The following is a 12,442-nucleotide window of genomic DNA, read 5'->3' as shown; positions in this document are numbered from 1 at the left end:
TATGTTTTCTTTTGGTCATGAAGTATCTCCATGATAATTTCATTAGGATCCCACTAGTTTTCATACCTTTGCCAATTTATATTGACAAAAAGCGGGAGAATTAATGTGTAGTTCACACTACAAATACATATGGCTTACGGAGGAGTGGTTTTCATGTGATATGAAGTATTGTCTAAGAGGGAATGATACATATCACCATACTATTGTTGTCAAAGTTGTGATAAAATTGGACTTTGATGCTGTGTAATAGTACCACGACATCACTACACCATTTTCAGGGATTCGCAACGGAATCTGAACGTTGCTGACTGGGGTTGCAAGTCGTTGCAAAACACGACGTTGCATTTTTCGCAACGGCAAAACTCCGTTGCGACTCTCGGACAGTAACGGGGATTTGCAACGGCAAGAGCCGTTGCGACTCTTTATATTCGCAACTAAGGTCTTCCGTTGCAAAGCTGTTTCGAGTTCTAGGAATACCCCTACCCGGAACTAAAATGTTATTGTTTCTGGTTCTAATTTGCAACAGATATGAGACGTTGCGAATATTTTTCAACATAAAAAAAAGGTCGAGTATTCATTGACCTGGTCAAAATCAACTTCCCCCCACATTTCCCCCCTGCAGTTACCCAGTTCCCCACATTCAACATTTCCACAGTTATACATTCACTCATTCAACATACATTCATTCATTTCAACATACAAAACTGATTCAAATTAGGAAAATGGATTCTTCAATTGATTTTAACAAAAAGAATAGAGTATTCGATACAAATGTGTTCCAAGTATCACAACAAACTAGTGTACACATTAGAAACATACTTGGTTCCTAAGTTCAGTTCATGTAAATTTACGAAATTCCTAAGTTCTTCTAACTTAAATCACTATAAGCTACATAAACTTACAAATCTTGCAGCTGCTAAGGGACCAAATGGTTGCTTCTTTATTCTCCACCTTTCTGATCTCATGAGCATCATTCAATTAACCTGCGAACAAAGCATCACAAATTCTTCTAATCAGAAGCTAATACAAGGATGCAAGATATATAAACAAATGGATTAACTAAAATACAACAACAAAGTTACAGATGCAAGTGAAGTACAAACTGAATATGCTACTAAGCTAAAGCATGAGATGGAGATAAACAACTAAGTTATAACAACAACAAGAAAATAGAAGACTAAACGCATATATACAATACTTGAGCTGAAATTAGTAACACGTGACCAAAAAAACAATTACACCGCTAGGGATGCCTACAATTGTATTAAACTGCAAGTGCACAGTGTCAATATGCAATACAAATGAATCAAAAAGATAACTTGGACGGTACCAACAAATAGAAATCTGTGAGTCAAAAAGACATTTACTTTCCCTATCACATGAATTACACATTTATTTAGACTCCAAGTTACCATCTACCAAATTCAAACAGGTAACTCGCCAATGATAAAAAAATGTTTACTTTATTCAAATGAATTATCATTTAAGTTCACTAAGCTCTTATTCAGACATCTACTTTCCCTATTACATGAATTACACATTTGTTCATATTACCCAGATGGTTATTTTATTCAAAATATGGTGTCAAAGAAAACCACAATCATGCAAGAATGATAAGTTCACACCCACAAAAAGATAATGCATGAGTGAATAAAGAATGACAGACCAGTAGGCATCAATTCATACTTAGACTTAATATCTATCATCTTACATTAACATCCTTCTGAGAAAAAGTATCATTACCACACAAGAACCATCCATAACTACAGATCATTAACAGTACTGCATAAGAACTTGTGTTTGTTATTATTCAACTCCTAATCATTATATTTATACATTACTATAATAAAACTACACCTTATGCTGAAAACATAAGTATTATTAGACTCTGCGAGTGAACTGAACAGACAGCATCGTAAACGGTATAAACAACTACACAATTTACTAACAATACTATAAGGATAAAATTATCAAGAAAAAAATAGAGAGAAGATCTAATTACTACTCAGAGAGACAACTCAAGAGCTACATGGATAGCTCATTACTACTTAAACTTGATGCAACATCAACTTTAATCAAAGCTCAAGTACACAACAAGAACTTAAACCAGACTTTAATCAAGGGATATACCAACCCATCTTAACTTAAACTAAGCAAAATATGATTTTTTGCAAAACCATAAAATAGCCAACAATATTTACACCTTTCTAATCTAGAAAGCTTGAAAAACACAGAAAAAAGCCCCCTAAATTTTGAGGGAAAAACTACTTAAAATCCTCTAAACCCGAGTTCATCAAGATACAGACTGAGAGAGAAGATCGAATATAATTTGAAAAACCAACTAAAACAAGGACTACTCAATTTAATTGACTTAAGAATAGAAATGGAAAAAAAAAACATAAAAGAAAGAAAACCTAAAAGATTTGTGTATGAAGATCAAATACAATTTATGTATTGACTTGCTGTACACAACAAAGATTAGTGCGCGAACTGAGAAATAAGAAATGAGTTCACTTTACTTGATCATGACTCTTGAGCGGTCGAGAAATTTATACTTGCAGTGGAGATAGAAGAAAGTGAGTTAGAAAGAGGGAAACACAAGGATCTTTAGGGATGAATCAAATACAATCTTCGACTCTTCAGGCATTACTACAAAATTACCCTTACTTATAGGTCTCAAAAACATAACGCTGATACTCAAAACTCAATTTCTATGGTTTACGAAAACAACTCATGCGTCCAATTCTGAGAATCATCTCATCAACCAACAGGTTTAACCAAAAATAACGACAGCATTCTATGGTATGTGGTTATGCACCTGTTAAGAAGCGTTTGATATTACATATAGGAGATACATAACACGAATCACAGAACAATACCATTGTTTTGTACAAGATAAGCAAAAGGGGACATGGAGATTCAAGATTATGGACATATTTCACTGAACACTACCATTGTTTTGTACAAGATAAGCAAAAGGGGACATGGGGATTCAAAATACGGACATATTTTTAAAGCAAATTACCAACACTAGGGGATTATAACTTACACTCTTCTTATTTGCTGCTACTGGAGCTTTAACACCTTCCTTCGGAGCCTGCAATAAACATTAACACCAAAGACATAAAGAGATTCAGTCTACTTGAATAATGCAGAGATATACACACAGGGGATATTTCAAATAACTCACATAATACAGAGATATAGAGATTTAGTCTTTCAGAGATATAATCAAACAACATAAGTACATAACAAGTACATTTCAAGAATAAAACAAAGAAATTGAAACTTAAGAGTAACTGAATGTGAAGAAAAACAACACCTTGTGTACATAAGTAGTAGTATCAAAATACTAAGTATCCCCAAAAACAGATTAATCACAAAACCCCCCATTTTTTTAAACCTAGCGTTTCATTAAAATTACCAAATTTTATGTATGTGTAACAATGGGAATCAAATTTACCAATGATTAAGCAAACCCAAATTTTAATGAACCTTAGATTCGATAAACTTAAAGAATTTTTTTTTAAATCCTAGACATCAAAGTCTTTGAACCCCAAAAATCGCAACTGAAACCCTAGATATCAATATCTGTAAACCCTAAAAAACTCGTTAAAGATTATACCTGATGATACACTTCTACACGATGATAGAGTTCAGAGATTGAGAAGAGAATACAGAGCTCAGCTGAGCAGATCGAGATGGAGATGAAGATGAAGATAGAGAGGAGAAGAAAGACTCGAGTGAGTCTGTCTGTGGCGGAGAAAAAATGAGGATAAAATCGAGTAAGGGGCACGATATAGGATAACTTTGGTTGAATGGTGGAAACAAAAAGAAGTATACTTGACCGAAGTTTGACTTGGGCGCAAGTATCAGTCCTAGTGTTCCCGACCACGCACGTGGTTCACACGCTTGAACACAGAACAGTTGTGATTCGCAACCTTGCTTGTGAGGTTGCAAAATTCGCAACTGTGCTAGTGTCATTGCAAACCTGGGTTGCGAATCCCTTAAAATGGTGTAGTGCATTGTATAACAATGATTGAGAGCAACTGTTTTCTCATTGTTATAGCTATGGATCTTCAACAACTATGATGCTGAGTTGAACACGTCCAGAATCACTGCAGTACTTGGAAGTGTCGAATATTTCATGTAATGTTGAAGAACCAAGGAGATCAAACATTTGGATGAGAAGCTACAAAGTTTATTTATTTTGTAATCCACATGTATTGGTACTTTTGTCACTAAAATTGACAAAGGGGGAGATTGTTAGAACACTGCTCGGTCGAACTCGCAAGCGTTGCTATCTCAAGCTTGTTTGTCAAGTTTAGTTGCCAAAACTATAAGTCTTGATTTCTAGTTTACTTATAGCTAAGTCTCGGATTAGGATAGTAGGTGTAGTTGAGCATTAGACTTCACGACGTTCATCGATTAAAGATGAAGAACTACTAAGGGGATCTTTTGGAACTTCATCAGCAAAAGGTATGTGGAGGCTTGAACTCATCTATCACTCAAAAGTCTACCTACTTTATCTTCTATTTGAGACAAAGTCGTATAGCTATATGGACTATACACATTTGATATTTCGAATCGAGCTTAACTCACTTACATATTTCTCAAAATATGTGTTGGTAAGCTTTCACCAAGTTCATCTTATATTATTGACGAAAGTCAAAAGATTCTCATGTGAAAATCACCTGTTAACATCTTACATGATTTGTGTGAGACAGTCATTTGATGTAGACTCAGAATGTTTCGCATTGATCATTCGATCACTTGAAAATTGCTTTGAAGCTAATAGTTTGTGTGAGACAGCTATTGTCGTCTTCTAAGAATGTTTTAATGGTTGAAATGAGAGTTTAGAACAATTGGATATAAGCAAAGTATGCGTACTTGCATATGTGTAATCCAAGTCCGGGAACCATGGTATGCATACCCGTATGCGTATTGATTGGTTTAGTGGAGGTCCGAGAACTAAGTAGCATACCGGTACGCGTACTGGCGTGAGGTCCATGTTCCGGGACTTTACTGAGTTTGGTGGTATGCGTACCAGTTTGCGTACTGGCGAACCTAAACTTAGTCTGGCCACTTAAGTATGCGTACCCGTTTGCATACTTGAGTCGGTTATGTTCTAAAGTCGGTTTTGTTCATGAACTAATACATTTATATAATAAGGAACGCAATCTTTTGCAAACCGTGACTATAATGTTCATGAATTGATTCGAGTGAATCAAAATTAATTTTGCTTCAATTATGTCCTGTATACTTCTATGAGAATATAAACAATTGAACAACTCTAAAACTAGTTTCATTTGACTCATTTGAACTAGTTATGTTTAAGATGAATATGGCTGATATGAAAGTGTTCATGTGGCTAAATCTAACCGTAAAGGGATTTGCAAAAATAAAGGAGTCCAGGATTACTTACGGTTAGGTTGTATCATTATCGAATCCAACCGTAAAATCACTACGGCTATAAAACCTAACCGTAAGCTCTCACTAAATCTCAAAATATCTAACAAATTTCACGATTATGAGTTCTTTAATTCCTAACCGAAACAAACTCAGGAGTTTAGTACACTTGCAACCCTATTTTTCGTATTAGTTGGAATGAATTTGGCCTATTTCAGACACAATAACGACAAATTAAAATCGATTTTGTCGAAACTCCCACACAAACCGTTCCTTTCAATATATTTTGTTATTCATACATCTGAAATTTATAATCTTGGTTGCCTGATTATATTGGTGATGTAGATGCTTCTCAAAAACGTTATGTGAAGAGTAGATTTTTAAACTAGAATTAGATTTTGATTTTAATTTTTAGGTGTTTAATTTATTTTTAGACATCTTATTACATTAAGACATCCCGTAACCAGTGTTTTAATTACTATGAATCCATCTGAATCGCCTCTGTAGGAATGTCAAACCCCTGTTATTGGTTTTTATTTTTATGAAACTATGTCTAGATTTTATGAAACTATATGTCTAGATCATGCACGTCCCTTGATTCGGCCAAGTTGGGTTAAAATATGATAAACCCCCAGAACTCTTTCTGAAGTAAAATATGCCAAAAACATAAAGGCAAACAAAAGGTGTTGGTCTCTGTCAACCTATACAACTCTCAACAAACTCCCACTAAGGATAACTTTGTAAATTCGACATCAAAATTGGAGGTCATCAAAGGTGTACATTCATCGCCACTGCGGACCATTAAATAATTCTTTCTCGAAAACCCAAAAATAAATTAAAAAAATACTCCATCAAATACATCATCTCCAACTCAAAAATCTCATCCTTTTCTCCTTCTTCGTTTCATTTCCTCCTCCAAAACTCTTAGAATTTCATTTCATTTCCAGAAAAAAGAAAGCCAAAAAAGAATGGCTCAAAGAGATAAAGAAGAAACCAAATTGAAGATGATCGAATCCTTGACACTTTGTATCAATAATTGTGGTGTTTACGGAAATCCATCAACCAAAAATATGTGTCAAACATGCTTCGAATCATCATCAAAAATCAAAATCTCAACAACAAATACGAAACCCAGCTCGATCCAGTCTCCAAATGAACCCGATTTGATTGTACAACAAGAAGAAGGGAAACTATCAAAGAAAGTTGTTGTTGTTCAGAGTCTGACTTTTTCGTCTTCAGAAAAATTCAGATCTAGCTCAATTAAGACATCAGATGATTCAGATCTGCTGGTTAAAATTCGTAAAAGCGATGATTTGATTAGTAAAATCGATGAAAAGAAACCGGTGGAGAAGAAAATTGTCCGGGTGATAAACCGGTGTTCGGGTTGTCGGAAAAAGGTCGGATTAACAGGATTTAGATGCAGATGTGGTGAATTATTTTGTCCGGAACATAGATATTCAGATCGTCATGATTGTAGTTACGATTATAAAGCTCATGGTAGAGAAGCTATTGCTAGAGAAAATCCTGTTGTTAGACCTGCTAAAATCCTCAAGGTCTAATTCAACCAGAAAAAAATAAAAAATAATTTAAAGAATTTTCCTTTTTTTTTTTTATAAATTTCTCATTTTTAATTTTTGATTTCTCTCTGTTGTATGTGTGGGGTGATGAAGATTCAATCTCGTAATCTAATGAAAAAAAAATTAATTTCAGTCTCATTAAATTTAATTTAGTTTTTGTGAATTAGTTCATTTTTTTCTGGAACGCTGCTTCGACAAAGGAAGATGAGACTTTTGTGTGAGCCGACTCATATCAAAGCAAATCTCAGATTATCTTCTTTTTCCTCTTAAAGGCAAGAAGACGGTTTTCTTTATGGTATCTTTCGCTATTATCGGGAGGGGCCAACTTGCTAACAGGGCTACAATTCCTGGCGTTAATCAGGTTTTGTCAGCTGCTTGATTTTTTTTTAAAACATGATAAATTCTTGGGAGGAATCCTCAGCATTGAAATGTCCAACATTGCTAATAGGGTACCGGATTGGGAGTGTACCAAAAATCATAAGACACCATACACTTTTAACATATGCATTGGCATGACAAGCTGCACACGGAAATACTTGGTAGAAATATCACAGACGTGTTCACAAAATTAAGTGATTTTCATGTCATACACAAAAACTATAAAAATCTGGCAATTTCGTGGCAGAATGTTGTGCCGGACACAAATTTTGTAGTACTATCCTTGACAAATTGGTTCCCCTATTAGCAAATAACAAATGAAAATGATAGATGCACGGAAGTGTTACATTTTGGGTTGCACCGGGCTCTAATAGCAGTGGCCCCCTGCTAAGCTCCAGGGGTTGCAGGGTTCACCATCTCTATTAGAGCCCGGTGCAAACCAAAGTGTAAAACTTCCGTACATCTAGCACAGCTGATTAGCAGATTGGTATACTTGGTGTCCCCGAGATTGTGACCGTCATGCCCAGCTGCACGTTTTGATCAAATGGAAAAGAGTGCTCGTTTAATTTCTTTTCTTGCGACTGGTGTCTCGTTAGACTAGAACACTGTGCTGTAGTGAGCTTTGGGAAGATCTTTTTTTATTAAATAACAAAACACGGAGTCACCGAAGTTGCGTACGATGATTCTGGTGTTCATGTCCTTCGGACAAGTGTTCAGAAAGTTCAAAAAGGAATTACCGGATCAACACTTAGACAAACCTTCAGCCATACATAGCGCCGTTAAACTTCGAGTAATACTATTTTCAAGAGCAGGAATTGTAGTTAAAAAGTGTTAATTCCTCCCATACACAAAATGAAATTGACCGTGTTGCCTTCATGCAGCCTAGTTGTGTAGTAATTGCGTAACTTGCTTACTTCCCTCCGGGTAGCTTCAAGAACTTCAAGTTGTCGCCCTCAATTTGAATCATCTGCAGATTTAAATCTTTCGCCACCTTGATCGTCTGTGAAGCTGCTTTCCTTTCTATTTCTTCTCGACTCCTCCGGTAAAGATGCACTTAGCTTTGACACAGTTACCTGCATAGTTGGATAAAGTTAGAGCAATACCCCATACATTACTACAACTTTCCCACACTACTGCTGCATTTATTTTCATAACAAGAATATCAGGATATAGCATGCAATCAGATTTAGATGTTGAACTTTCCATTATTATCCTTGGTATCCTTAGTTCTTATTATGTCAATTTACTTTAAATGCTTTTAGCTGCATCAGACTGATTGTCAATTTTATTTAGAATGAACAGGTTCATTTCAGGGGAGCTTTGGGGATACCACTGCGAACAGATTTAAGTTTATTGCAAAAGGTTCTGCTATTATTAGTTTTAATATAATAACATAGAATCAGTGGAAATCATTTGCCTTTATTTCGTCTGAGATAGCACATACTAAGAGATAGAGGTGAGTAAGAAAGCATGCTGTATATCTAAGACTCGGGTCGTTCAGGTGTCAATTGTCTACATGTAGTGGCACAAAGGAAAAGAAAAGCATAAAGAGACAGAGAGATCTACTGATTTCTGAGATTGAGTTACCGTGTCATATAGAATCATACTGATGATATTTTTTTATCACTCCCGCGGATAACCTCTTTTACAGCCATCAGCAACTCATCTGCGCCAGCTCTAATATTATTAAATTTGTTCTTTGAAACAAAACTAATGGTGTTCTTTACATCCTCTTTAAGATTAGAACTTTCAGCTTCTGAGTTGGAAACATTTTTCTCCAGATACTGTTTCTCCTTTCGCTCCATCTGTTTCCAGATCTTGCCTCCAATTCTTGTTCCTTTGAATTCAATTGAAGAGTGGAATTGTTTGCTTCTAAGGCAGATACTTGTAGTCAGATACATGGGGAACTAAACTCGCCCTTCTGTAGTCTACCTGCTCCTACAGGGAAAAAAAATAGCGACAAAAGGAGCAGGTAGACTTCAGAAGGGTGAGTTAGTTCCTCATGTGACCAGATAAACTTGTCTCCGATAAACACCAAACCTATACCCCTTGAAGTTGTACTTAAATTAGCTTGAAAGTGTGTCTTGTCGGATACATATAGTGAGATACATGAGGAACTAAACTCGCCCTTCTATAGTCTACCCGCTCCTTGAGAAAAAGAATTAGCTACAGAAGGAGCAGGTAAACTATAGAAGGGTGAGTTAGTTCCTCATGTGACCAGATAAACTTGTCTTTGTCACCACGATGAACACCAACTCTTGAGAGCTTATACACCTTGAATTTGTACTTAAATTGGAATTGAAAATGTGTCAAAATCGCACTTTTTGCCATAGTCAAAGGAGGGATGATTAGAGAAATTTAAATAACATCATGAAGAGAGATACTGACCCTCGTCATGTAAACTTTGCAACTACATAGTACATAAACAGCTCAGGATCGCTATACCACGACATAGCAGTTACTCCATTCTAAGAGGACATAGGATCACTAAGCATAAATTCATATGGTTCTTACCATTAAGTTGAAGCTTTATGTTTCCCCTTACTAGCTGACTTACTAAACTCATCTCCCTACTCTGGAATAGGAATATAAACACTACCCCATCCTCCCCATTTTTATGCTGCAATTTGATTGAAGTTTAAAGTTATATATTATTGGACAAACAGTAACAAGATAAATGCATTTATAGGAGCTCATAGATCAGGTTCATCTATTGGCGCCTAGTCAAACACACCTTGTGTTCTAATATGCACACCTGACGATATAAATTTGACAACACCCTAGAGAGATCATAACAGACATAATAACTGAATTAATAGCAATACACGAAATTGGGGGTGTGAAGTTGGAGAAATCAACAAAGCATTGTGTTCATTAAAGAACTCACCAATAACTCAGCCTCTCTACCATAAAATCAGGTCATTCAGAGCGTTCACAGCATCTACAGTGCAATAGCAGAGGAAAAACATTAATTCCAGGAAATCCTACAAGAGAAGCACGGAAAAAAAAAAAAAGGAAAAAAGAAAAGGAAAAAAAAAACTTATTGAACTTCTAAGATAGACAACCAGTGGCAATGACTCAGATAACCTGTTTTACAACCATCTATCTGCATCAACTCTGATATTATTGCAGTTCTTCGTGGAAACTAAGCAACTGGGTTATCCAAGAACCTCAACTGCATACCAAATCTATTACAGAAACATCCACCGCTAATGCAAATCTCTCTGATTACCAACATATATTTCGTGGACCCGAATCAGTCATGATTACATCCTTACTAGCATATGGCAGAACAGGAATATCAACAATATTTGCATATGTGGCTGATAGAGAAATTGCAGTTTGCTGAGAATTTTGGGCAGGTGTTGGTTCATTTCTTACTTGTAGCCTACCGAGCCTATATCTTTTTATTGGCACCTAATAAAACAATTATCTCTATGTTACCCGAAGAATTTTGCTCATTAGAAGAATTGATCTCCTTTCACCTCATCTTTAATAGTGGAACTCAATACACTGTGAACCTCTAAAAACGAAGTCAACAGAAACAAGGAAGACAGACAACTGACTAATGTTTGTTTCTTTTTCTATGATGAATGTGAATTGAATTCTGACCGTTCTGTATCAATTGCACTGATTCTATATATTTTCCAGAAACTACACATTTGGAACTAATGGGTAGTTACCTGCATCATCTGAATATTAATCTTCTTTTTGCATCTTCTCATGATGATTATGATGGATCTTCACATTATGAGGTGAGCACATTAAGATTCGATTCGAGTGTATATTATCTAAGTGTAAATTCATCTGGATCTGAGTAGGATTCATCTTCTTGGATTGTTACGAAGCCTCCTTGTTGAGATACGAAATGAAGAAGTGACCGATCGAGGAGAAGAAGAAATACTGCGATGTTGAAATCATGATTCAAGTAAATGGATCTCATGTACTTCCATCTCAAGAGGCAATGGAAACTTGTAAGAGTCGACGACGAGGTGTTTCGAAAAAAGAAAAAAATTGAAACTGTTCACCTCATTGTGTTTACAAGCGCCCTCATCAGCCTTCTAAATAATTTAGTTAACGAATCTCAAGTTCTCAACTAATTAGTGCTTATTAAATTCATCAAGAGAAAGGATCCCCTCACACTTTTACTATCACACTATCTCATACATTGGACGTTATTTTGCGATTTAAAACCAAACCGTGACTGATTTGTAACAAATATTTTGGGGATGTGTTGCTATCACACAACTCTATTTTTCTACAAAAAAATGAGCGTATTCCGATACGTATTTTGCGATTTAAAACCAAACCGTAACTGATTTATAACAAATATTTTGGGGATGTGTTGCTATCACACAACTCTATTTTTCTACAAAAAAAATGAGCGTATTCCGATACGTATAACACCATCATCTACTAGCTGTTGATAATCTGCGAATTTCTGGCGGTTGAAATTAAGACCGGTAGATCGTGAAATTTTATATTTCGGAATCAACTCATTTTTGGTAAGCATGTAGAACTTGATAAGAGAAACATATTCTCAAAATATTAGCTTCAAATCAGTTACAGTTTGATTTTTATTCACAAAAATAATGTCCAACGTGTGAGATAATGTGATAATAAAAGTATGAAGGGATCCTTTCTCATTAATTAATTATCATCTAAAATAATGAGATTAGATTAATAACTTTGTTTACAAAATAAATTTCTGTCTAATTGTTAGGAATCACTCATGCTCATAAGTCATAATTCTCATATCCGTTATGAGTAGGAATTCATCAATTCCTCGTCTGTCCTAACAGTTTTGTAGTCTCTATGAAAAGTTATGTACTCGTGTAAATTCTTAAAATGAGTATGAATTTATACTCATAATAACTTTTTTCTTCTCTCTCTTACTCTGCGCGACCGACCTGAGGAAAAAATTTGTCTTCAGATCTTACTTGATTTGATTCGGTTGGATCAAATCGAGTAAGATCTTTGTAATTATTGTACATCTTGTTTTTTTGGGGTGTTTCTCTTTGGTTTTTGGAGTCTGTTGATCCAAATCATCTGATTGTTTCAAGTGGATTGAGAGGTAC

At 35.4% G+C, this 12,442-nt stretch overlaps 1 protein-coding gene and 3 long non-coding RNA genes across 4 annotated transcripts; 1 reads left to right on the top strand and 3 right to left on the bottom strand.

The window, feature by feature from the left end:
• Nucleotides 1-620: 620 nt before the first annotated feature.
• On the bottom strand, nt 621-3,755 carry LOC113309014. The gene is made up of 3 exons (XR_003340270.1): nt 3,626-3,755; nt 3,050-3,097; nt 621-983 (listed from the first exon to the last, which is right to left on the bottom strand). It is a non-coding gene; the product is annotated as an uncharacterized LOC113309014 (long non-coding RNA).
• A 2,450-nt stretch (nt 3,756-6,205) lies between these two features.
• LOC113308187 (zinc finger A20 and AN1 domain-containing stress-associated protein 5-like) lies at nt 6,206-7,118 on the top strand. Its single transcript, XM_026556665.1, has one exon. It carries the CDS (start codon nt 6,378-6,380, stop codon nt 6,966-6,968), a length of 591 nt encoding a protein of 196 aa, XP_026412450.1. The 5' UTR covers nt 6,206-6,377; the 3' UTR covers nt 6,969-7,118.
• Nucleotides 7,119-7,985: 867 nt separating this feature from the next.
• On the bottom strand, nt 7,986-9,427 carry LOC113313696. The gene is made up of 2 exons (XR_003341996.1): nt 8,952-9,427; nt 7,986-8,437 (listed from the first exon to the last, which is right to left on the bottom strand). It is a non-coding gene; the product is annotated as an uncharacterized LOC113313696 (long non-coding RNA).
• A 242-nt stretch (nt 9,428-9,669) lies between these two features.
• On the bottom strand, nt 9,670-11,403 carry LOC113313697. Its single transcript, XR_003341997.1, has 3 exons — nt 11,048-11,403; nt 10,252-10,305; nt 9,670-9,984 (listed from the first exon to the last, which is right to left on the bottom strand). It is a non-coding gene; the product is annotated as an uncharacterized LOC113313697 (long non-coding RNA).
• Between the last annotated feature and the right edge of the window lie 1,039 nt (nt 11,404-12,442).

Source organism: Papaver somniferum, chromosome 9, assembly GCF_003573695.1.
Source record: "Papaver somniferum cultivar HN1 chromosome 9, ASM357369v1, whole genome shotgun sequence".
Lineage (NCBI taxonomy): Eukaryota > Viridiplantae > Streptophyta > Magnoliopsida > Ranunculales > Papaveraceae > Papaver > Papaver somniferum.
This window is presented reverse-complemented; position numbering and strand designations above follow the sequence as displayed.